The sequence below is a fragment of the Barbus barbus genome (genome assembly GCF_936440315.1).
Source record: "Barbus barbus genome assembly, chromosome: 40".
Classification (NCBI taxonomy): Eukaryota; Metazoa; Chordata; class Actinopteri; order Cypriniformes; family Cyprinidae; genus Barbus; species Barbus barbus.
In genome coordinates this window covers 19,146,299-19,172,411 of record NC_136718.1, presented here as the reverse complement: position 1 = coordinate 19,172,411, position 26,113 = coordinate 19,146,299, and the positions used below count along the sequence as shown (strand labels likewise).

Genomic DNA, 26,113 nt, shown 5'->3' with positions numbered 1-26,113 from the left:
GTGCAATGGATTGGATAATTAACTCCCTGGGATAAATGCAGAAGAATGGGGGCTCCCCTTTTGATTTATCATATGGGGAGAAGACACTATACCGGCCTTTGCAAACTGCTATTACATAAATTGCTTTTTTTTCCCAATGTACTTTTCTCACTGACAAACTAGGTTGGGAAGTGTAGATAATAAGAAAGAAGCAAATGTCAAGAAATGAGAGGATGATGTTAATATTTGTCATAAAGGAAAGCTCTTAAGCGCACTTTTCTTGACATAAATGCATTACTCAAAAAATGTAATGGTTCCGCAGCTAAAAGAAGAATACTTCTAAAACGATTTGTCAGACCTGTTCAGACATGCTCTTGCTACAGTTCCTTTCTTTTTTTCTTTTTTGATGTTAGATCTTGTAATTGACAAAACAGGCGCTACTCTAGAGACCTCTGACTGAATGCCGTACTTAGAAACTGCTGTCTCAGAGAACCAGCAAACAGCGTGACTCAGGTCATGCTAATTTCCGTTGCTACGATGTGCTTCACCTTCCTGCTTTGTGTAATCCTGCCCAACAATTCCTTTGGAATGTGAAAATAAACCTTTCCTGCCATTGTCCATTAGAGAAGCCGCCCCCCTCTTGGGTTAGTAGACACATTCCTTCAAAGTAGGGCCTTGGTTTAGTGAATGAGATGCAATTTCCATTGTCTGTTTCCTTTTGCGAGTCTAGATGTTCTGATGCTGATTTATGTACTCATTGCTCTTGCTCTTCTCTCTTTCAGAAAAATGTGAAGACCCTAGTGAGGTGCTGGACCATAGAGGTAACCTTTAGACTACGAGGACGAAGGTTAAGCCTTCTGATTCTTCTTTAAACTCTTCATTTTCTAACCTGTCGGGTCCCTCGGATCATGGAGGGACAGCAGGATTCAAAGAGGACTTTGAAGCAAAGCCCTGGATGCGGTTCCAAATGGTCCTTTACGTGCTGGTTGTTAGTCTTAATCTTGCCTGTAGTGTCCTGTGAACAGTCCTTTACCACATTTCACCCTGAGCGACGAGAATGGGCCTTCAACCATATGACGGTTCACAAGACGACAGGCGCACTCTACATTGGTGCTGTCAACCGCGTCTACAAGTTATCAGGCAACCTGACACTCCTAGTATCCCATGATACTGGTCCAGAGGATGACAACAAGGCCTGCTACCCTCCACTTATCGTTCAGCCTTGCACTGAACCTCTGGTTTCTACCAACAACATCAACAAGCTCTTACTCATCGACTACTCTCAGAACCGTCTACTTGCCTGCGGCAGCCTCTACCAAGGTGTCTGCAAACTGCTACGGTTGGACGACCTCTTCATCCTTGTGGAGCCCTCTCATAAAAAGGAGCACTACCTTTCCAGTGTCAACCAGACGGGCACCATGTATGGAGTCATCGTGCCCTCACAGGGCAAGGATGGGACCCTCTTCATTGGTACAGCTGTGGATGGGAAGCAAGACTACTTCCCAACCATCTCAAGTCGGAAGCTTCCTCGTGACCCGGAGTCTTCAGCTATGCTGGACTACGAGCTACACACTGACTTTGTTTCATCACTCATCAAGATTCCCTCCGATACATTGGCATTGGTCTCTCATTTCGACATCTACTACATCTATGGTTTTGCCAGTGGCAATTTCGTCTACTTCCTGACCGTGCAACCGGAGACGCCTGAGAACAGCATGTCTTCCAGCGGGCCCTCAAACGACCTGTTTTATACCTCTCGAATCGTCCGACTCTGCAAAGATGACCACAAATTCCACTCCTATGTGTCACTGCCTATTGGTTGTGTCCGGAACAGAATTGAGTACCGCCTTCTACAAGCAGCCTACCTGGGCAAACCTGGACGAGTGCTTGCAGCATCCCTCAACATTAGCGCTCAAGACGATGTGCTCTTTGCTGTCTTTTCCAAAGGTCAAAAACAGTACCACCATCCACCTGATGACTCGGCCCTCTGCGTCTTCAGCATCCGGGACATCAATGCACGGATCAAGGAGCGTATGCAGTCCTGCTATCAGGGAGAGGGGAACTTGGAGCTCAACTGGCTGTTGGGAAAGGATGTACCTTGTACCAAAGCGGTAAAAAAACTTTTTTTGTTATTACTAGCCACAGCATCTAGCTTACTAGTTAGCTTGTTAAACCAGCTTTGAATGTGAAGCATTGTTAGATGTAGTATATGAAACCCTAATCATGGAAGCTCTTTCCAAATTGTACTACTTTAATTGAGCTTGTTGTGTGCATGGCTTATTTAAGAGCTTTATTATGAGTTCTCTGCATTTGAATGCTGTTCTCTTGGCGCAATATACATTTTTGCCCTCTAAGAAACTGACAGTTCCCATGCCTGCTTCTGCTCAGTAGAAAACCTCTGTAGATCAAAACAGTCAGATGGGGAATTGTTACTAATTTTATGTTTTCTTTGGAATGAAGATAGGATCTGCATCATAATGTTTATGTTGCTGGTTGGTGTTCTTTCATATCCATATTTCATTCTTAAGAATGTAACAGGATACTAGCCAAGCAATCCTGTTGACCCCACAACCTACAGGATTGAATGTCAGACATGGTTAGGGTTAGTCTAAGCATGAAAGCACACCTCAACAAATCCCATAGAATGATTTCTAGTCTAATTTTTTCAGTGTTCTTACCCTATGTAGTCACTGAAACGTGCTGAAATGCAAATAAATCTAGAAACAGATTAATTATTCAGGGTTAACTTACCAGTCAGTTTTAAAAATATGTAGTTTAAACATCCCTAAATTCTTCCACAAAAAGGAGGATGTAACAGGAAGTCACATAGAAGACCACATGAAATTACTCAAGCATTTTCTTTGTTCTTTACTAGACTTGCTCCCAAAAGACCACAGTCTTCAAATTATTTGCTGTTTAACAGGGGTTGTAAACAAACTGAATTAGAGGCACTAATAATTCTTTGTGTATATGTTTATTTACAGATTACCACACTGACAATTGGTGTGTCAATGCTAATATAAATATATATGAATGTGTGTATGTTTTTATGGCTGTCAGTGATTGTTTTGCAATGTGTGTGCATGAGTTTATGAGTGAGTCTTTAATAACAAACTATTGCTACGTGGTTTTCTCCAGGGCATCCTTTATTAGCTTCAGTAAATTTGCCATTAGCATGATGTCAGAGGTGATTGTCACTCTGAGGAAAACATTATTGAGTGTCTGAGCAGGGTGGTCTTCATAGTAGCAGACTCCACTCTGGCCCTATTAAGGACCCTAGAGGATCCCCTGTTTGACCCTAGGGGGGCTGTCAGTGGCTTATGATGTCAGCCAACCCTCCTCCATGTTTTTCTAGGACTCATTAAAAACATTGCACTAGAAGCCTCCTGAGTCTTCTTTTCTGGTACTAGAGGAATGTCAGGATTGACTGAGGAGGAGGTCTGAGATATAAAAACATGAAGATATATGTTCTATAAAAACTCCTCAGTTGATGCCGTTCTATAAATCCATGGTATTATGCAGGTAGATTTTTAGCGTTTAGTCTGTGATCCCACACAAATCGCCACAAGTCACCACCCTCTAGCTGCCACAAAGTTTTTTTTTTACTCCCTTTTCATGACCAGTAGGAGTATGAAAATATTTTTACAGTGAAATAATTGTCCTCAGACTTTTTTGTTTGCTATTCAAGCTCGTTTTACCTAAAAAATACTGCTAGAAATCCCCATGCTGTGATGTTTTTGTTTAATTTCCTGTCAGTTATTTTAAGCTATTTTTGACCACTGGAAACATGGCCTCTGCGCAGACTTCAGTATAGTTCCTTCAGCTCCAGTGTCTCTGCTGAATTACAGAGAAAGTGAAACTTAGAGACACACAGGGTGATAGAAGGAGGAAGAGAAGTCATGAGCTGAGAAGGCCGAATGAAAGATTTATCACAGAGCCCAGCTTGCAACTGTCTTCCTGCTTGGCCAGCCTGCGCGCTGCTTCACATCCAGCCCTTTGATGCCATTCACTCATTCAGCCGGTGTAACGTTTCATCAGGCTGTCTGATCAAGCCTATCGCAGTGCCAGTTTCAACAGTGATCTAAGGAGGACATCCTATTGATGAGGTGGCTTCCAAAGGGACGACCCTTATCCTGATTTGTATATGGGACAATAACCCCCTACCTGAAACAGCATGAAATGGGTTCCAGTGATTAGCATATGTTTTGCCATTTGAATATCGAATCAGGCACTTTAGATGGGTTCCAAACAAAGGGCACATAACAATTTTGTTTGTTTTGTTTTGTTTGTTTTGTGTTTTGTGTTTTTGGTTTTGTTTTGTTTTGTTTTGTTGTGTTGTGTTGTGTTGTGTTGTGTTGTGTTGTGTTGTGTTGTGTTTTGCTTTGCTTTTTGCTTTGTTTTGAATGTTTTTACATGGTTGATTACAGTTTTCCCTCTGAACAACATTTATAGAATGTAGTAATCTATAAAAATTTATCATATTTATCATATTGATTGGTTATTCAATTCTATACATGTATAAATATAACTTCTGCTACATTAGTTCAAATCAAACTGATATATTTAAAGTAGCAAAATTTATGATGCCATCTTTGCCAGTCATCTTTGTGATTGATGCTATTGAAATATAAGACTACAAACAATTTTCAAAATTTTTCCCCATTGAAGTATATATGTAGAGTGAATCATTTTCTCTAAATTAGCATAATACTTGCAAGATTAGAACATAGCTGCTCTAGGGCATTTCCAAGATGAATGCAGAGTGGACTGTCTTAAAAAGGACGTTGCATACAAACATTGAAATTATGTAGTCAAAGGCCTACTGTTTTTGAGGAACAGATTTGAAAATCTCTAAGGCAGTTATTTTTGGACTGGAAAATAAAATAAAACACGCTGAAGAAGGGCTGGAACGAGATCTGCCGAGTTTGAGGCATTTACATCCCTGCTTTATTGCCGTCCCCCAGCTTGTGAAGGGCTGGGAGGCAGTAAAGATTTTATAGCATGAGCCTGTAGTGGAGCAGGCTGATATTAAAGGGCTGCGGAGTGTTGGGGACGAGCAGTGCTGCGTTCAGCATCATGACCGAGTGCACAGTATCCATCCCTCTTACTCTACATGGCACTTTGAGGCCAGTGTCAGTCACAAACTCCGATGACCTGAATCTAAACGCCACAGAGTATTGTAACCCGGCGCCCAAACCCAAATGGGGATTGATAGTGGCCCATGCATGCATGTGACATGAAAAATGGGCCGTAGACCCTCCCATTACATTGTAAATGTTTACAAGCTTCAATCTCTTCAGTTTAAGTTGGTGTGTATCTGTATGTCTGAGAGAGGAGGAGATGCATGGGGAGAGGAATAGAGATCGAGCGAGGGGAAAAATATGGGTTTGTTTTGGCACTGTGAACACACATTTTACACTCTGACTAGTTTATTTGTCTACTAACAGTATCCAAAAATTGATATACATAGAGAACCAGAGGATTCTGTACATTTCCAGTCATTTCTAGTAGTGTCGTTTCCAAATTTGGGATACATATTTTGACTGTCTTTGTCTTGCTAAGACTAATAGCTAGCATTATACAGTATGTGTCACAAATACAACCAATAAATAATATTTTTTACTTGTTGCTTAAACTGAAAAAAAAATAACAATTGAAATTGCACACTAAAAATATTATGATAATCATATTTACATTGACTTGTTGGAGTAAACAAGTACACCATTGGAAATAACACAACAACTAAAAAAACAAAACAAAACAAAAAAAAACAGGCGGCATGGTAAAAAAGTTTGGTAAACTATAAACAAAAAAAAGTTTTAGTTTGCAAGTATTAATAAAATCCCCAGCAACATAAATTGCTTGTACTTATAGAAACACTAGATGACTAGATAATTTAAATCATCTGTATAGGTGTTGTTTTCGGCTAGTGTGGTGTGTAAGTGTGAATGTGCTTTCGTCCCCAGCCGGGGTGAGCTACACTATTCTCATAGCACAGGGTAATGAGGCAGTCAGGGAGCCCAGCAGGACTCACCAGAGCAGAGCGGGAACATGTCTGCCCAGCTGAACAGAAAACCAAGCGTCTGGCTGGGGAAACCACACTCAATGGTCCGGTTACTGTCTCCCCTCAGAAACTGAACTAGAGTCAGTATTTTCTGGTCTGCTCTGCAAACCCAAACTACCAGCTGGTTGGGCGTCACTTGATAGTGTGATACACTAGTAAAACTGAATCCCACGCTAACCGTAAAACCTGTAAATGTCAGAGAATATTTAAATAGTGATTTCCATGCTTTAAAAAGTCTTGGAACAATTCATAGTGAATGTAAAGTACTGTTCAAAAGTTTGAAAGAAGTATCGTATGCTCACTAAGGCTGTATTAAAAATACAATAAACAAGAAGAAAACCTTTTAAGCATGTGTGTGTATACTGTAGGTTTGATCTTTATAAAATTCAATTTTACAATAATTCAACAGTAACTCCACATAGCTACATTTATGTATTTATTTTATTGTAGACAGTAAAAAAAATTGAACAGTGCGTACACAGTGTGTAAATGAATAATAAAAAAGACCAATCTTTACAGTATAACATTTCAGAATTTTTGTGTGATAGTTTGTAAAAATGTACAGTTTTGTCCAACTATACTTTTTATACATTTATACAAAAATGGTGCAAATCGACCTTTAGTGTTCCCTAATTCCACATCACTCGACAACAAAACAACCAGCTGATGCTGGATTGGTTAATGTGATTTGCTTATAAAGTGCTTTGCTGTATTAAAATCAGTGCAACCTTTTCACCCTCCTACTGATCTGTATAAACAACCAAACTGACCTTGACTTTTTGATTCAAAGCAAACTGCTGACTCGGTTGACCTTTCTCCTCCTGTAGCCTGTCCCTATTGATGACTCCTTCTGCGGTTTGGACATCAACCAGCCCCTTGGCGGCTCTCAGCTGGTGACCGGACACACCCTTTATACGGAAAGCCGTGATCGCATGACCTCGGTGACCTCCTACGTCTATAATGGCTACTGTGTGGCTTTCGTCGGCACGAAGAGTGGACGGCTGAAGAAGGTGAGTCTTGAGTGCAGTTTTTATTTATTTAATTTTTTTATGGAACGTTGTGGCTCTAAAAAGCTGAGATGTGTACAGAATCGGACATGTTTGAGTTAGGTGGAGAAGTTGTAGACCTTTCACCTCAGATACAGGCAAACGTTTTTGTTCGCAAACAGTGTGTCACGTTAGTTATTAATGGTGTCTTCTGGAACACTGCTTTGAACTGCTCTACTGGCCTCATTTAAAAGTATGGATGGAAAAGAGGGAACCTGAAACTTTTTGACTAAATATTTAATACCTTTTTGTAGGATTCTTCTGGTTCTGTTCACTTTCCCGACCATAATGGGCAGCTTAAAGCGACCTCAGGGGTTCCTGTCTGCCTCCCTAGTATATTAATTTTAATAGAATGTCTTCTCAGCCAAACCCATGGAAAGGATGTAAGACACAAGAGGCCAGACACTGTTAGGGCTATCATAGGCGTAATTATAATTTCAGATAAAGGGCATAAAGAGAAAATGTGGTGTTAAACGTACCGTTTTGGTTGGTAATAGCAGCGATAGACAAGAAACCGTCGCTCAACTTCTATTCATTAAGTAAACATGAAATGTCTTTCACTACCCATTAGATTTGATATATTTAACAAGAAACCGATGTAGTTTGAAATAACTTCAATTTACCTTACATTTATCTAAAATTGATCTTCATTGTGTTTCGTATTGACACAATTTTGTTACCTACAGTACAACATAAGCCTAAAACAATAAATAAATACATTTTTAGCTAATTGGATAGATTTAGTTCTGCTCTAGATGTCACCAGCCAAAAAGAAAAACAGTTTCTGATCCAGAGACAATTTGGCCTTTTTGATTAAACCAGTTTTATTTTAGTATTATTTATATGATTATAGTATTTATTAAAATTGTAATGAACTTTTTATATTTTCATTGTAATTTTATGTGTATTGGCATTTTTTAAATATTTCTAAAAAGTTTTATATTTCAATTTTAATATTATTTATATTATTATAGTATTTATTACAATTTTTAATTATCTTTTATTTTTACATTTTCATTTTAATTTTGGTTGAAGTTTTAATAATTTTATGTGTTTTGGCATTTTTTAATATATTTCTAAAAAGTTGTATATTTATTTCAGTTTAAATTTTATAATTTTCATTGCTTAATTAGTGCTTACTAATTTAACTTTTTTTTGCCAAAGCTTCATTTCTAATATTTCTGTTCTTTCTATCCATTTTTTAGAATTGATTACATATTTATTTCAATTACTGAAACTGATTTTAAACAATTTTACTTAACGATAACAATACCTATATAAACATAGGGCTGGATATCGTTCGAAAATTTCCGATATTGATACCGATACCGATACCTTGAGTTTGATGCCGGATTCCAGAACGATACTTTTTCCGCTACCAATCTTATGAAATAGTTAAAAACTATTTTTTCAGCTTGTTGACATTTATACAGACTCAAAGCCTCATCTCCTCAGCCACTGCACAAAGGAACAAAATATATCCAGAACAATAAATCAGTGCAAATAATTTTAAGAAAGTTCCATTAGTTTTCAGTTTACACATCTGTTAAGCTACATTTGCACTAGTGCATGTTCGTTTTAAAATGCATAGCTCAGACAAAATCAGAATTTCTATTAATTTATTCTAGGTTGTTAAAGACTTCAAGAAATTGAAAATCTTTATCCACCCAATAAGTGGGTGTTTTATTTTCTTTCACCATATGTTTTATTGTTATTAAATTATGGTGTACTATGTCTAATTATTTGAATGCATAAAAACAACTTTAATTTATTCAAAAAATATCCTTATGAGATGTTTTATTTTTCCTCATAAATTCTGAGTTCTGTATCTGGTTTTCAAATGAAGACATAAAAAAATATTATTTTTTATAAATAAATGAAGGCTTATTTAAAATATTGAAAATCAAAGTCTATTTATTTATTTTGGCAAACAAAGGGTGTTTACTATTAAAATTAAAACATGGAACAAAAAATGTTGTGATCATTACTAAAAAACAAAAAAAATTTAATAATTTTAATAGTAGCCTATAGTAGCAGTATGTACTGTCTGCTGAACAATAGTAATATATTTCAGCCGCAGTGTCTTCCACATTAAACTGAACTTTTATTTTGACGGTTGCCATAAATGCCTTTACAGTTCTGTGTGTAGATAATATGACGCTAGTTTTACTCAAATCAAATGGTAAAATGCTCATGAAGTGACTCTCAGAGCAGTTCTGGGATGTTGTTCATGTGTTTATGTCCTTATTTAGTGAGACGGCTGACGCTGAAATCACTGCGAACAAAACGGCGCGATATAGAGAGCAGACTGCCCCGTACGCTTTCGAATCGCTCTCGCGGATGTCAAACACTGATCAAACAGCACCGCACCGTTTCTAGTCAAACACACCTAGTGCTACAGGATTATTGGCTCACTGACGTTGATGAGATTAACCCCTTAGGTATCGAAATTTGGTACCGAACGACAAGACGTTTTTCGATACTCTGTGGTTTCGAGGCAATTCGGTCGGTGCCTAAAAAGTATCGAACTCGATACCCAGCCCTACATAAACATGAAATTAAATGTGCGTGATTAATCCAATAAGTGTTTTGAGAAAATTATTTCACGTTGACTTTACAGATCTATTTGTGTGGCTCAAAATGTTTGCCCTTTATTGAGCAGCCAGTTCAGCAAGTGTTGACATGTTAGCATGTGGCTAATAGATCTGCTGTGGTTCGTAGCAAGATGAGACTACCTGCAGTAGGCAATTATGAAAATGACAAGGGGTCCGTCAGCTGCTTTTGGGACTCGTACCCCCTTTGGGGCATGACACCGTTGAGTGACAGACCAGACCCTGTTAGACGAGCAGGAACAGGCATGTCCTCACCCCACAGCAGCTGCAGGAGACACCAAAGGGATGAAGACAGAGAGAGACCTGCTTTACAAACGTTGGTTTTGTCCCTCGTTCCCACCTGCCCCCCTACAAACACGCACAAATAACAGCTGCCTTCCCAGACGCGAGGGAGAACGGACAATGTCAAAGTGTCAAACCGAGTGTTTGTTTCATGCCGGTAGCACAGCAACGTCCAAATTGTGTTTTGCGCTTTGATTAATTAATTTATAATTGAATCAGCACTGCAATCAGGAAGTGGCATCAGAGGCATTCGCTCTCTGTAATCCTCTTGTTTTAGTGGCTTATTAATTAATGTTATTTTTCTCCTCGCGGTTGGTGAAATTAAATTAGGCCAACAGCGCCATGCTCTTAGAAGTGATGCTGTGACAGGTTTGTCTTGCCTCAAGCTTGCTTAGATTCTCAGCTGGTGCATATCGCCGCCCTAGTGGTCAAAAAGGATAATGAAACATACCGATATGGTGGAATTAGGGAGGTATTACCCTAGATGGAAATACTGAGCGTCTCTGCAAACCCTGAGAATTCAGTCACATCTGCACAAGGCGTAACAGTGTCGAGGAAGAGGATGAGACGGCCTTATAAGAGCTTGTGTGTTTTGGAAAGGTTATGTTCCTATCGCAGCCCCAAAAAGTGTGTCTCTTGGAGAATACACAGATGAGCCTAGAGAGCTTAGGAAGCTGGGATTTGTGAGATGCTTTGTTTTGTGTCCATGAGCCTTTTTCCCTGCTGTGTGACTCTGAGAATCTGGCTTCTGTGTTCCAGCTAGAGCTGGATGATAATTTGGATGTTTATTGAACATTCACCATATATTCTTTGAGAGTTCGCCAGTGTTATTAAATTAAGCAGTATCATGGATATTGCAATGATTTAAATGTGCTTTTTATTTGGCCATTAAGTTTCCTAAAGACCATATAGTTTTGTGATCCTCTCTTGTCTCTCTCTTGGCCAGTATGAAACGTTTTAGAAGGATGTTTTAATATACAGATTTCAGAAGCAAAACTCACACTGGAGCTTGTTAGTTCAGTTCATTTCAATGAATCAACTGTCCATTTAATCAAACAAAGCACTGATTCAATGATTCGCTTGCATGGTATTTTTTTTTTATATATATTAAATGTCTAATTAAAGTATATGTAGGTAAATATTAATCTAATGTAAGTACATATTGAAGCATTTAATTACTCTGTACATTAAATATGCACACTGTAAATATACTATGTGTGTGTCTGTATATATATAAATGAAAAACATTTTTAGTTTTAACTGGATTTTTACTGTATTTTACTTGTGTACAACAATCAAGGCATTTATATAGAATTTCTATAACAATTTATAAATATATTTATAATGATGATAATAATAAGAAGAAATATGTATTTTAAATACAGATTTTCACAGTTAATGATAATAACAGCAACAAATATTTTAATATGAAATAATCGATTAAGGTATTTTACATATATGTGTGTGTACGGTGCATATTTAGGTTATATTTATATAAAAATACACACACACATGTTTATTTAAGATATATAATATATTATTAATATAAATCATATATGGATTTTTAATTTATGCTACAATTTAGACGTTTTTATATGTTTTTGTTTTATTATTATTAAATTATTACACAATATACATGCATCTGTGTATATGTAAACATAATCTTTTATTTTGGATGCGATTAATCGTGATTACTCGATTTGACATTACCTAATATCAATATATAATTTTTTTTAATGAATTTTAAAAGTATAATTTCCGCTATATATGACCTAGCCCTAGTTGCAGTCATGTTGATGTTACAGGATTTTGATGCTCTATAGGCAATATACTGTTGTACAGGGGTGAGTGGTTGCACCTCATCCTTTGAAGGATGGAGTCAGTTGCATGATGCTGCCTGTAATTGGATTGGCTCCTTTCCCAAAGAGCAAACCCACCACTCTCTATTGCCACTTTCTCTTTTTCTCTCTCTCCCTCTTGCTCGCTCTTACACACATACACCAATTCCCCATTCAATCGACACAGTCCCCTGCCGTACCCTCCCTTGCTCCAAGCAGAAGTTCCATGCTGGTTGAGCTCTCTTTCTCTCTCTCTCTGTATTCTGGTAAAGACAGGCGACTCTTGCAACATTGGCTCTTGTAGCTGAACTAGTAGCTGGACACACAAGTTGAGGAAAAAGCCCTTTGAATGAATTAATGAAAGGAGACCCGGGGTGCTATTGTCCATATTCCATCAAGCTGCTGTAGGTTAAACAGTTCTAGCATTAGTCATTTTCACACTCCTTTTCTGTAAATGTTCTAGGATGAATGAAATATTGGAGAATGTTGAATGTAAGCAACATTAACAGCCATCCACTGCACTCCGAGATTGATTAATAGCATGCAGGATTCTGAAAACACCACAACCATTTGTTCTAAGAATGTAATGGCATATACATTTTGGTCAATGCAGATAACATTGAATATTAAAATGTAATGACTGATGAATGATAATGTATGATGGTCATTATTGTAAATGTATACTGATTTACATTCATGCTAAAGCACCAACTTAAACTTGCACATGCTTGAAGTGAAATTGAGCATCAATAATTATATAATGTAAAGTAGAAAACAAAGATAACAGATTTGTTCTTTTAAAATGGCCTAATTGGAAACTTGCGGCCAAAAAATATGGTATTACAGTAAAATAAATAAATAAATAAATTGTTTATTGGCTTTTATTTATTTATTTTTTCTATTGTGTTTTTGGACGTAAATAATAATAATAATAATAATAATACTAAAATAATAACAATAATAATAGTAATAATAATGATGATAATAATAGTAATTATTATTATTATTATTATATTTTTTAGATGTACATTGATATGAATATTGAAATTATTGATATTGGATAGACATTACTATCTTGATATGCTGTCGTATCTACTGATATTTTAAATTTAAATTTGATTTAATTTGGACATGTATTATGATAATACATTTTATTTTATTTATTTATTTTTTTACCGCTATATTGTGGTGGTGTTCTTTATACTGTCAGAAAATGTAAGCGAGTTGTGTGTGTTATAGGCTCCTGACCTTACCCCGGTGGCATTGCCCTCTGAGCTGATGGGTGGCAGAGCACTGATACTGTTCACCTCAGCAGGATTTTGGCAGATAAGGGTGGCAAGGACAGCAGAAAAAAAACAACGTCCCATTCAGCCATTTTGTTTAGAGGTCACGATAGCATCTGATTTTAGTAGGCGTGTGAATTTACATTCAGAGGGAAAACATGCAGTTCTACCATTCTAAAACTTAACATTTATATTAAAATAACATCTTACTTGTAAGCAGAACAAGATGGGCCATATTTGCTATTGAAAATACAGCCTCTGTTAGCAGTATTGCGTCAGATTAATTATAGGGCGTGAAGTTAAGTTTATATTGTGCTTTAAGTGCAAATCTCAGGGGAGAGTGTGGGCTTCCTGAGAGGAGGGGGAATACGTTAGGAGCGATCGGCCCCAGAGGGTTGCATTTCTCTTTGATATTGTTAGAGAGGAAAAGACTGCATGCTAAAATTAGATCTTTAAAATCTATCCCACTGGGAGATTAGCGCTGATTTGAGATGGTCACACGATCTGTACTACATTAATCCAATCAGAGCACAGGCATCGTGAACTGTGGGACTGCAGGAAACGGTGTGACTCAGGTTTACTAAAAAAAAATTCAATTGAAAAGAGCACCTGTGCTAATTATACGCGCCCCCATTAGACATCCTTCTATTTCTAATCGGTGGTATAATAAGTACTGTGATGCGAGGAGTAGTTTGCATGACCTACATGGTAATTCCACTCATGTAAAAAACCCCAAAGGGAAACTATTCCACGTCAGCATCACAGTATGTAGTGTTGGGGAAGCTGCTTTAAAACTTAAAAAGCTACTGATACTTTCAAATAGATAAACAATAGTCAGGCTGTTCTTGACAATGACAGAAAATATTGTTACACCTGACTGAGAGATGTAACATTAAGGGAGACGACACGGCGGAATAACTTCAAGCATAATATTTATTTACAAAAATTAACCAAAAATAACAAACACAAAGACAGTATCAGCAATATCAATCAGTATGAAATGCAGGTGAATGGATGCACAAAGTGAAGTGTGGTCAGTGCTAGTGAGTGGATGCGAAACAAAACATAATGCCACAAAATTGGAACGCGGCTCTGGCAAACTGCTCGAGCAAGAGGGGAGCAGCGGCCCCGATGAACTCTCGCACCATGTTTAAATAAGAGCTATGACGAGCATCAGGTGCGCTTAAGTCACACCCCAATCACAGAACCTGCAACAGAGAAAAGAAACCAAATCACCCAAACCAACACAAATCGATCCAAACAATATAAATAAGATAAAGCCAAGTATTTAACCAAATATCTGATTATGCAATTTATTTTTACAATCAGAGCAGGATTTATCAGACAGAGTGTCAGCATTAAATTACAACAAATTTACAGTAAATCCATCTAATAAAACTAGAAGACACCCATTAGTGACAAAAGTACTACTGTTCAAACGTTTGTGTTCAGTAAGATGTTTTAAAAAAAATTATAATTATTATTATTATTATTATCATTGTTGAAAACAGTTGTGCTTCTAATTTTGTAGAGTTTAATAAATCTCTTAAATAGAGTTTAAAAGAATATAAATATTTTGAATCATTATAAATGTCTATACTGTTACTTATAAAAGAATGAATTACTTTCAGAAAGCAAAAACAAAAACAAAATCTAACTGACCCCAATGAATAGTTGTGTATTTCTCTACAGAAATATTTTAAATGCTTTGGTGAATTGTTTTACATGAATGAATGAATGAATGAACTGACTAAAATGAATCATAATTTTAACTCCGAGTTTAAAACTTTGCATATGAGTAAAACAGTACAGTTTAGATAAGTGCTTTTAATTACGTCTGTGGTTTGCATGACTATAAAGCTTTATTCACAATACAACAAAGAAACCGCAATCTAACATTCTCATGTCATATTGCTAGTTGGTGGAAAAGCTAGCTTACTATACCATTTTGAAAACACCTGCACTACTGTTATTCTCCTGTGAAATGTAGTTAGTAGCATCGCTATTTTTAGTTAGCTTCTTCCCAATACTGTTTGTCTATGTCTGGCACGCATGACCAAACCGATATCTGTCATCTTGCTTCATTAGTTAATCAGCATTTGGTTTGGGCTGCGTTCCGATAGGGCTAGGAAGAACGGTTCAGGTGGCTTCCTTCTGGCAGGCAATTGAGGCCCTAATTGGACAAATGTCTCGTTGAACTGGTTAAGTGAGTTTCTGGGCACCCATCCCACTCTCCTCGACACTGACATCATCACTGACATGGTGGATGTGTTCAGGACTGAAACAGAGACGCAGCGGTGATCTGCAGCTGACTGCTGCACATGAAAGCAACGGCAGTTTAGTGGATCAACACGCAGCTGTGTCTGCTAGTTGCTCAACCTCCATTGCTTCTGTCCCAGAGACACCTTTATGTTGTTCCGAGCATCCCTTGTGGTGTAAGATTGTGTCTGATATGCTAGTCACTGAAGTCTTTGAGCTGGGAAACAGCTGAGTTTAGCATGTTTAGCTCTCCCAGTCTGTAGCCTCCAGATTCCACCAGGTCGTCCTTTGGATTTGGTCCGTAATGAGCCGTGGCCGAAGACGTGCTTTATTGTCTGGGATGCACAGCAGGAAAGAGAGTTGGAAATGTTGAAAGTGGGGAGAAGAAATGCTTGAACATGTAACATGTTCGCCAGCACTTCTGTGGCTTGGCTTTACAGGAACTTCAGAATAAAACCATCTCTGTCTCATGAGAATACACACAAAACATGCACGTATGCTCACTGAAATGTAGCGGTATGCATTTTTAAAGATCCCATGAAAAGGCTTGACAGTTTTCTTTTCTATGCTGACATATTTCATTTAAAATCTTTAGACTTGCTACATCCCATTGCTTTGAATTGTGCATATTTGTTTAAAGATAGTATTTGGAGGATGCTAGCATATATAGTAGATTTATCAAAACTAAAGGACATTTACTGTTACATTTACTGTTGGGTTCAGGTTGGTCACACCGATTTGTTACGCTGACCAACAGAAATCTGCTTGGTTTGAAGGTGATGTCTGTGCTTCATACTTCTCTACACTATTGGCAACCTTTTGTTTCAACGAAATTTCGCCATTGTGACTGTATCTTAACAAAAACTACCATAAAACCACATAATTTTTTTTTAGAGCCTTTGCTCTCTCCAGATGTCTGTACCGCACTCTCCTCAGAGATCGGCAGAGATGATTTTTACTTTAGCAGAAACTTAATGAGTCATTTAGAAACAGGCTGTCAGCGGCAAAAACCCTCACTAGAGTTTGCCCTGCTAAGCAAAACTTGCCCAGCAGTTATGTGTTAATTTGTTTTTTCAAGATCAGGGGAGCATCCGGCACATCGGTTTTCATACTGGTGGCATTTTCTTGACATACTGCAACACTACAACAAATTCTGCTGTTGTGTGGCAACACAAATTGGTGTATCTGCAATGTTGTTGGCTATACTTTCCTCCTGCAGTTTCATAATTACTTGAATTGAGTGCTTTTTTGTAAAAGCCAAGCTTTTCTTGTTTTAATTCCATATTTAGTTTGGTCTGTTATTATACTTGATTTTTTTGGTTCCAGAGTATTTTAGATTAAAAAAAAGACAGCCTTTGAGGACAATACAGTATCTGTTGCCAGATACAAACAGCTGGGAGATGCATTTGTTTAAATGTTCCTCTTGGTTTCAGCGTTGTTAGGAAGCTACAATTATATCGAACACAAATGAGCAAAACAATAGAACATGCATTTCAATCATCACAACAATTTCTCACTCCTCCTTCAATTTCATGTTGAATTAGCATCAATCTGCCTGTAAATTGAATGCTTTGTCTTTTTTCATGTCTCATGTCACTGTAGCCACTTTCCACAAATATGATACAGTTTAATGTTTGATGTACTTTATGTACTAATCTACTTTAAAAAGTGTTATATCTTCGTGTATATATATTCCTATTTGTAAAAAGTAGCTGTTACATCACATTTTGAACATGTATTGTCTGAGTACAAGTGTACCGTATTCAGACATTTTGTAGTCGTGAAAGCAGTTTTATCAGCAGATGTGTCCTGATAGCATGATCAGGTGATTACAGTAATCATTATTGTCTGCTGTGATTGCAGATGGTGTTGCACCCTCAGTGCCACCTTGCTGGCTCTCAGCAAGATTGCGAGCAATCTTCCTAATCATGTTACTGTACACTGGGCAATTCAACTTCAATTTGCCTCCTACCAATAGTGGGAGTCTCTGATTGGCTGTTGAAATTAGGAGCTGCGAGAGCACATATTGAAGATTGGCTTGCCCTGATTTTAGCCCTAACGGGAGCATGTTCTTGGATTAGACAGGGAAGAACCCAGTTCTTCAAGTAGTTGCAACCACTTTATAGGCAGTCAAGTTTGGCGTTTCAATTATTGCAATGGTAGAATCACCTTTTATAATCTGAATGTTGAAAATTCTGTCATTTATAGTCTCAAATCATGATAGTAGTGATGATTGATATATGTTTGTTTGGTTAGCAGTGTTTTTTGACCATCTTTAGACATGTTTTTGATGCCTTGACCCCAGTTTGACCCATCCAACTAAAGCAGCGAAGACAAAAAGAGAGCAAGTGACTTCATTCTGCTATTCAGACTGAGCCTCACAGGAGGGATCTCAAGCTTTCCTGGGCTGGCTCAGGACTGAAGCGCAGCTAAAGAGCCAAAGGCTGAGAGATAGAGGGACCCTGCTGTTCCTTTCACTCATCAAATACACGTCCACACAAAGACACACACACACTTCTGCCCCCAGACCTCTTCCACTTATCTTCTTGGCACGGTCTTCAGTCGGCCTTCTGTCCGTGTACAGTCGTGTGTCCGAGCCTTATGTGTGTGAGAGTTGAGTACCGGCCAGCTGTCTTCCTTTTCGCTTTTTGTGCTTTTGTGAGCTCAATGCTTCGTCTTCTCTCTTTTCTGCATCTCTGTGTTTTTGTCTCTCTCACACTGTCTTTCTAGCTAGTCCATTACATTACCATTAGACAGCCCACCCTGCAGTGATCTCATTACTGGCACACACACACACACACCTACACACTCTCTCTCCTTCTCCACTATCCTTTTCTTCCTAGCCGTCTTTCGTTTCTCTCCCTCGCTCTTTTTCCTGAGATTCAGCTTTTTTCTCTGTGAATTATTGCTCTTTTGTAGTCGCTTGGTTCTTTGTTTCTCCATTCGCTCTTTTTGCCACTGCTTTAAGTTTTTTTTTCAAGCCATGTTTTTGTACTTTGTGCTGTTAAAGAGGCATTTTAAAATCTCTGTGGATGCTCTCCTAAAGTAATATTTTTCTAAAAAATGAAATACTGTCGTCATTTGCTCAACTTTGTGTTGTTTCAAACCCTTTTGACTTTCTTTTGTCCATGGAAATTAAATAGGGGGTTTTAAAGAATTGTACTTGTTTGTGCCTTTTCCATTGAATTACAATAAGTGAAGGCTTTTAAGCTGAGAAAAATGAAAAAAAAAAGTATGCTAAAAGTAGTCCTTTGGAAGTTTCGTATGAGAAACAGCTTAAAACTGAAGTAGTTATTAGCTGAAAATCTTGACTGAGTATAAGTATCTATTAATAATAAATGAACGAAACTTTGATCTGAAGACTTGGAATATAGTACACTAGTCCACACGTGGACTGCTTTAATTATACTTTCTTCTTGCATTTCTATCCTTTTTGAAGCTTTAATGCTTCAGTCACCATTCAAGGTACTTGCATGGAAAAGACTGACTAGCACATTTTGCAAAATCCTCATTTTGTGTTTTCATATAAGTTGTATGTCAGAACGCTTGTCTAAACATAGCCATTGTCTTGTTTTGTATACCGATTGAATTCAGATCAGGAGAGTTGTTTAGGTAGTTGATGTTAATGCGCTCTCTCAGGATCCCATTCCTTGCTCAGCATCTGTTTATTCCTACTCTTCTACTTTATTAATCTCCTTACTATAAACTTCTACCTCTTCATTTAATATACTTCTTATCGCTTTTCGGGAGAGCGGTACATTACCCTGTTGACTGCCAGCCATAATTGGTCTTAACGTCATGAGGTTGGTGAATTAACCTTGTGATTAGTGTCAGTCCTCACCAGAGACCTGCATCCACGGTTCTTACCATTTTATTTCCCTCTTGACTAAATTGAAGATGCGGTTCATGTTATAAGCTCTGTTTCCTGAGACGTGTGTAAGAGGAGGACAGTTTGAAGGAACGTGTGTAGAATAAGTTTAGAATACCTCAGACTTTGCATACCAGTTCACATGCATTCTGCCCTAAATAGTATACAAGATCTGACTTCCCAGAGCATCCCAGGTCATAGTATATTGACCATTAGTAAGTCAAAGATGCCTAGATTATGCTCTTTTTTTTTTTTTTTTTTTTTTCAAAGCGTGCATCCGTGAATGGTTTTCAAACTATTACCCACAATTCAAACGGGATTTCTGGAGAAACTCAACACCTAAATCATGGGTTCGATTCCCAGGGAAGGCATGCATTAAGTTGCTTTGGATAAAGCATGTAAATGTGTAAGGTAATATGGCAAATTGGGATGAAAATAATAGTTTTTGTTGGCAATATTATCATAGCCAGTTCCTGAAGTGAAACTGGTGCTGTTTCATCAAATAGAGATTGCATCTGATTGCATTTGACAGCGTTACGTATTGCGGTTAACATCGGGTAACGTTCAGCACCTCCATTTTGGTAATCTGTCACGTCTGCTGTATTATACTACACGTTCTTCTAGTGTGTTTGTTTGAATGAATACAGAGCGTCAAAGTCACTGCAATCCAGTCTTTCTCTCTGGCACTTTTACTAAATGTAATCGTGTGAACTAGCGATTTGGGTGGCGGTTTCGATTAACATTTGACAATATGATCAGAACTGGTAAACCACATAAGAGAAGATCTGCACTTCCATCTCAAAGTCTTCCCACTAAAGCATTCTAAAGATCAGAGTTGCGCTCATTGCAAACAGATGTCCTTGTGGGACCTCGTTCCAGCATGTTTAGAAAAGGAAAACCTCTGTAATGACACAGAAACATACGTTTTGTATTAGCAGGGCTGTGATGTTCACTGAGATTTGGTTGAAGCCCAGAGCATTAGCATAGCGTGGCTAGTCATCAGCATATCGATATTCAACCAGAGCGCCCGGCTCTCATAATCACTGCAGGGAAAGCATTTGAAATTCATAGAAATTCCTGCCAATCGTGTTGGCCTTATTGATCCACTACTGCGGAAATGAAACAAAGTTCCATAAGCTCCTTACATAAAATTATAACCAACCTTTAGCACCGAAAGCAATGAGGCCATGAGGATGAAGAGGGGAGGGCGCAGGAATAAATAATGTGATCGAGAGAGAGAGTAAAAGCATTTTTTTGGCCGTGGTTCCACAAATAGATTTCTACTGTCCGTCAAAGTGGACAACTGGCCCGTCGCCAGACCATATTGATTTACTTTGCAAAGCACTTGAATGGGCCAGATATCTGTGATTACCCAATTCATTAGTGTAGTCTCTTAGAGCGGAGAGGAAATTAGATAAAAGCTAAGCCTAGAGATGGGAAAACCTCAAATTGTCCTGCATGTGCATGTCTGGGTAGGTGGAGTGCACTTTAAACCAATTAAAACCTGCTTGGCTTTCACTACAGCAAACACTGGTGTGCGCCTGACCACCCATTACATTAAGAAATTTATTAACTGAATAAAATGTATAACTGTTGTTAAAACGATAGTAATAAATTAAAGGGATAGTTCACCCAAAAATTAAAATTCTGTCATCGTTTACTCACCCTCAAGTAGTTCCAAACCTGTATGAATTTCTTTGTTCTGCCGAACACCAAGGAAGATATTTTAAAGAAAGTTTGTAATCAGGCTGTTTTGGGGCACCATTGACTACCATAGTAGGGGAAAAAAATACTATGGAAGTCAATGGTGCCCCAGAACTGCTCTGTTTCCCACATTCTTCAGAATATCTTCCTTTGTGTTCAGCAGAGCAAAGACATTCATACAGGTTTGGAACTACTTGAGGGTGAGTAAACGATTGTTTGATAAAACAATTCCTGTGTACAATTTTCATCATTTTGAAAGAAATCGTTTCATTTGATGAAAGAACAAAATTAATTCCTTACGTGTTTCATGAATGCGTAGTTATCGCACTGCACGTGTTGCATTAGGTTTGATGTCAGTGATACTAAACTCCATTTAAGGCTGTGGTCACATTTTGTTGTTCAGGATTTATTTTATGGTTGAAATCTACTTGTTTTAATAGGAATACAAGCGATTGGGATTTTCATGCGAGGATGGAAGATTTCCCTATGCATATTTCTCAACAGGTTCAAGTTGGTCACATGGCTTTACCGCAGTGACCAACTAAGAGCCGAATCGTTTGAAAGCGACTTCTATGAGAGCTACGCAACTGTCAGTGAAAAATTTTGCTAGCATGTTGCATAACTGATTATGATGCATGTTTGCATAAATGTGCATAAATATTTGCAATAAATGTAAAGAGACATGCTTCCCTTGAGTGGAAACCAAAAGCACCCGTCTTCAGTCGTTTGTGTGGCGCTGTGATTTGTTGATGCTGTTGCGTCTCTGAATAGCGGGCTTTATCAGGTTGCTTTCAAGCGAGGCTCTCTGGGTAAAAGCCTGAATAGTGATTTTTTTTTATTTATTTTTTTTTTTTATTTTACACAAAAAACACATTGTTTGTGCTTGTGTGAGCATTTTCCCTTCTTTTCTTTCCCTGTCACTTTAAATAACACCTTCAAAAACTTTCATCTTGTTTGGACCGTGTCAACAATTGAAGCAGCTTTGTATCTTACACGTCTTACTTCTGAACTAATTTCAGCTGACACGATGTATTGTGTTCGCTGGTGCCATTATTAGCGTCAAAAGAGTTTATAGCGACAGTGTGGTGATGTGTTCTACTGAGAACTTCATTGTAGATCATTAACACTTTCTTGAAGTATCTAGAAAGAAACACCATGTGACTAGGCTTAGTTTAGCTGCCCCATCTGCCCCGTACATGAAACATTTGTTCTCTCTGTCAGGTGTGGGTGAAGGGATGAGAGCGAGGACTCACTTGCAGGAGGAAATAGGGATTTATTAATTATAAAATAAAATCAACAAAGAAAATCTACCCTGTAGGGGAAAACTGGCAAGGCAAGGCTTCACACAGGGTAACATCGACGACAAACCGGCACAGGACTGCAAACACAAGGAGATTATAAAGGGAGCAAATGAGGAGGGTAACGAGTAAACACAGGTGGGGCAAATTAACCAATAATCAGGAAACAAGGTGGGTGGGGTTAAGACAATTGACATGAGAGCACATGGCACATCGAACCAAACAAAATCAAAATCACTAGCCATGTACAAAACAGGACATGCAGGACAGGAGACTCATTAGCTGCATGTTCACAAAACATGACAAACATGAAAGCACGCATCCAGTGAAAAAACACAAGCTGTGTGCCACACAGAACAAGACAAAACAAGAGAAAAAAGCATGCGGCCGAAACCGAACCGCATGACGATCAAAACACACACACAGAGGACAGAGGAGCGCATGGCCCGAGCAAACTCGAAATCGCACGCTTCCACAGCAAGAACAAACCTGGAGCGTGAGTGTCCGAACCCCGACATGAAACCAGAACCTAGCCTGAACAAGACAGGAGTGCCGGGATCCGAACACCACGCCCCAACATGAAACAGAGCACGCAGACAAGAGCACACTCGAAGCTGCGCGCTCACCAGAAAACAAGACAAGAAGGGAGTGTCAGGGCTCCGTCACAAAACCATGAATAAACTAGACCAAAGTGACAGAACCCTGACACTCTCAGAGATTTCTGTGGTGTTTTGGAAGGGTTTTTTTAGCTGCTATCAGAGTGTTATTGGTAATTTCCTGTCTTCTCTTGGCCTGTCCACCTCTTTCTCTGTCTTTATCGACAGCATTCAGACACCATCATCTGTAATGAATTCTGATACTTATCTAATAGCGTGCGATAATGTTTCAAACGTCAGGTAATAATGTCTCCTTCACTAAGTCATTACCGGGCCCTCACCCCGTTTCAGCATCCACCTTTCATCCCGCCTTGGCATAGAGCGCAGACACCCCCCTCCCATCCTCCTGTTCAGCCGGCTGGCTCGTGGCAGACTTCCCTGTGACGTCACACTTCCATGCGCCTAATGCGAACTGACAGCCTCACCTCGTTCATGCATCCCAAATGCACTTCCAGTCATTTAGACTAGCAGAAAAAGGAAACGCTTATTTGCCTGCAAATTCCCTAATAATGCTCTGCTTTGCAACTTAATAATGCCTGTTTTATTTACTCAGGGTACCTGGGATGTTACATTGAAACATGAAAATTGAGCTGGTTTGCTTTTCTAATACACGTTACTGTGCACGATAAATCAGTGCATGTTATTCCAGTGAAATGAAAATAACACACTACAATGTTACGTTTAGTTCATGCATTAGATATCATCAACAATACTTTTACAGCATTTCTGTATCTTGGTTAAGGTTAATTTTTACAAATAGTACTACATTTTTAACCAAGTTTGAATTATTTTATTTATTTAGTTGTTTTAACTAGTTTGAAATTTGTTATATAATTTTTTTACAGTTTATTAGTAATTGGTTTAACTTAACATTCAAGCAATGTTGAACTAAATTTGTGCAAATGAATATTTTTCTATTTGTATTAATAATTGCTGTAATGACAATAATGTAAATTATCATTAATAAAAAAATCATAATTGCTTACTTGCTTAAATTACATTAAATGGTATACATTAAGAATTTTTATTTTATTTCTGTTTGTATTACTGTAATTAATAATGTTACTGTAAACGTGTCTCAGAACTAATAAGAATGGTTGTCTTTTTTGCAAATAGAACTTGCTCAGCATCTACAACATTCTTTTTATTGAATGCTAGGATGAACTTGATCTTCAGCCTTCAAGGAAGATGCGATCAAACCTGTTGGTTAAAATGTAGTCCAATCCTGTTTTTATTCAAATATATTACTGAAGCAAAAAGCTCATGTTCAAGCTCACCCAGAATACTGAGCGAGTTCCACTACTGGCAGCAGAGCCCAGATGAGATATTTTTCTTTGTGGTTCTCATTTGGAATCTTGTGTGAGTAGCTCTTTCTCAGCACTGCCGACTTTGGGCTTTTTCATTATGTTTTGCCGGTGAGTCAGTTCAGAGGGCAACAGGAGTGCTAGTGCACAGAGTAAGGTCAGGGCCATGTAATCCCATTACACAATCAGAGAATGAGACAGGAAATGCCAAGCACTGGGCTACAACCCAGGCAGGTCTGTGTATGTATTTGTGAGTGTGGTGTATAATATCTAATACGGAGTGGCATGTGAGGTTAATGTCCCATTCCAGTGCAAGGCTTGGTGGTTTTGGATACATTTTCTACACTAACATGGCTAACATTGCTGGCACTGATGTCATCCATTAAACGATAATCACCTCCGGTGCAACGCCATCACAGCGATTTCTCAAGAGGCCATACAAGGGCAGCCATGCGGTCACAGTTGAGCGTGGAGTATGTGTATTCAGAGCATAAACAGAAGATATGTTGCTTGCGATTGGTTATGTGGACTTAAAGATGGGCCTTTTTAGGAAAGTATAGTGGTACAGTGATGGTGTCAGATGTTAATACCATGGTACTTTTAATGTATGCTGTAGTTACTGTATTCATGTGCTTTGGCATTTATATGGTTTTGCAAGTTATACCAAGTTATACCATGATTCTGTCTCTAAAAAGCAAATTATTAATGTACCAAAAACATGGTAACACCTTTGTACTTTTGTGTAAGTGTATGCAAAGATTGTTGGATCGGTGTTGTTGGTGTGTTTGGCACACACAGTTTGGCTCGGCTCAAAGCAGCTGCTGGTCCTGCAGGGGGTCCAGACCCACGGGCTGTGTGTGTGTGTTTGGGGGGGTGTGTAGATTTGGACCCTGACCCATAGTTTGTTTTTCTGTCGCCCTCACAGAGAACTAGTAAACAGTTGCCCCTCGGGCTGAGTAAACCCAGAGAACGCTCCATCATCAGTTCAGTCGCTGTCTGTACGCTCCCTGGGCGTCAATGAAGCCGCACTGACCCCAATATCTCCCTGATCTTCTGTGAGGGCTTTTAGAGATGTTTTCTCTTTGCAGTTTCCCCGACAGAGCCAATTAAGATAGAACACAATTCAGCTATACTTTCATTATGCAGTAGCATCAAATCAGCATTGTGTAAATTGTCTAACTAGCGGCAGAAACCACCCATCCACTCCTTCCCTGCAGGTATGCGGTGTTTTGACGCTGAGTGTGAGAGCTGAAAGGTGTGCGGTGGATCGGGTGACAGTCTTGGCTTCCTGGGTTGCCCCCGTGTAATGAGATCTGTCTGATGTTTGGGCTACTCTCTCTCCAGAGCGCTGTCTGCTTTAGACAGGGTCACACTGAGCGGCGTGACAGAGATAAGATTAACTGTGTTGCACAAGATCAGGTTTCAAGCACTCAAATGCTGACTTTTTCTTTCTTTTTTGTCGCCCACCTTCTCTTTCGGTTGACTTTCTGCTGTCTTTATTTTGGCAATCTGATAATGATTAAGGGCTCTTCATATAAAAGATGTTCTGATTTCCTATCTCATAATGTCTGTCTCATAATTTTATTTAACATTTAAGAGACATCACCCTGTCTGCCGCCCAATACAAGAAATTAATTGTATTTAATATACATTATTCTGGGCTAAACAAAGGAAAACATTGTATAAAAATACATAATATACATTATTTAAATAAATTAGTGCTGGGCATCCAAAATAAAAGCTTTTGTTTATATAATATATGTTTGTGTACTGTGTATATTTATTGTGTATATACTGTATAAACACACACACATACAGTATATATTTTGAAAATATTTAAATATATTTATATATAATATAAATTATATGAATATAAATATATACATTTTCTTAAATAATATGCATGCATGTGTATGTTTT

The 26,113-nt window shown here is 38.2% G+C and overlaps 1 protein-coding gene across 1 annotated transcript in view; it reads left to right on the top strand.

Annotated features, from left to right (window-relative positions):
- Window positions 1-26,113, top strand: part of LOC306859678 (plexin-A2-like) — a 187,396-nt gene that overhangs the window by 28,155 nt on the left and 133,128 nt on the right. The window contains exons 2-3 of the mRNA XM_079400847.1: window positions 762-2,090; window positions 6,871-7,053. Coding sequence (XP_079256973.1) covers window positions 888-2,090; window positions 6,871-7,053 — 1,386 coding nt within the window. The 5' untranslated portion in view covers window positions 762-887. The remainder of the gene's footprint in view (window positions 1-761; window positions 2,091-6,870; window positions 7,054-26,113) is intronic.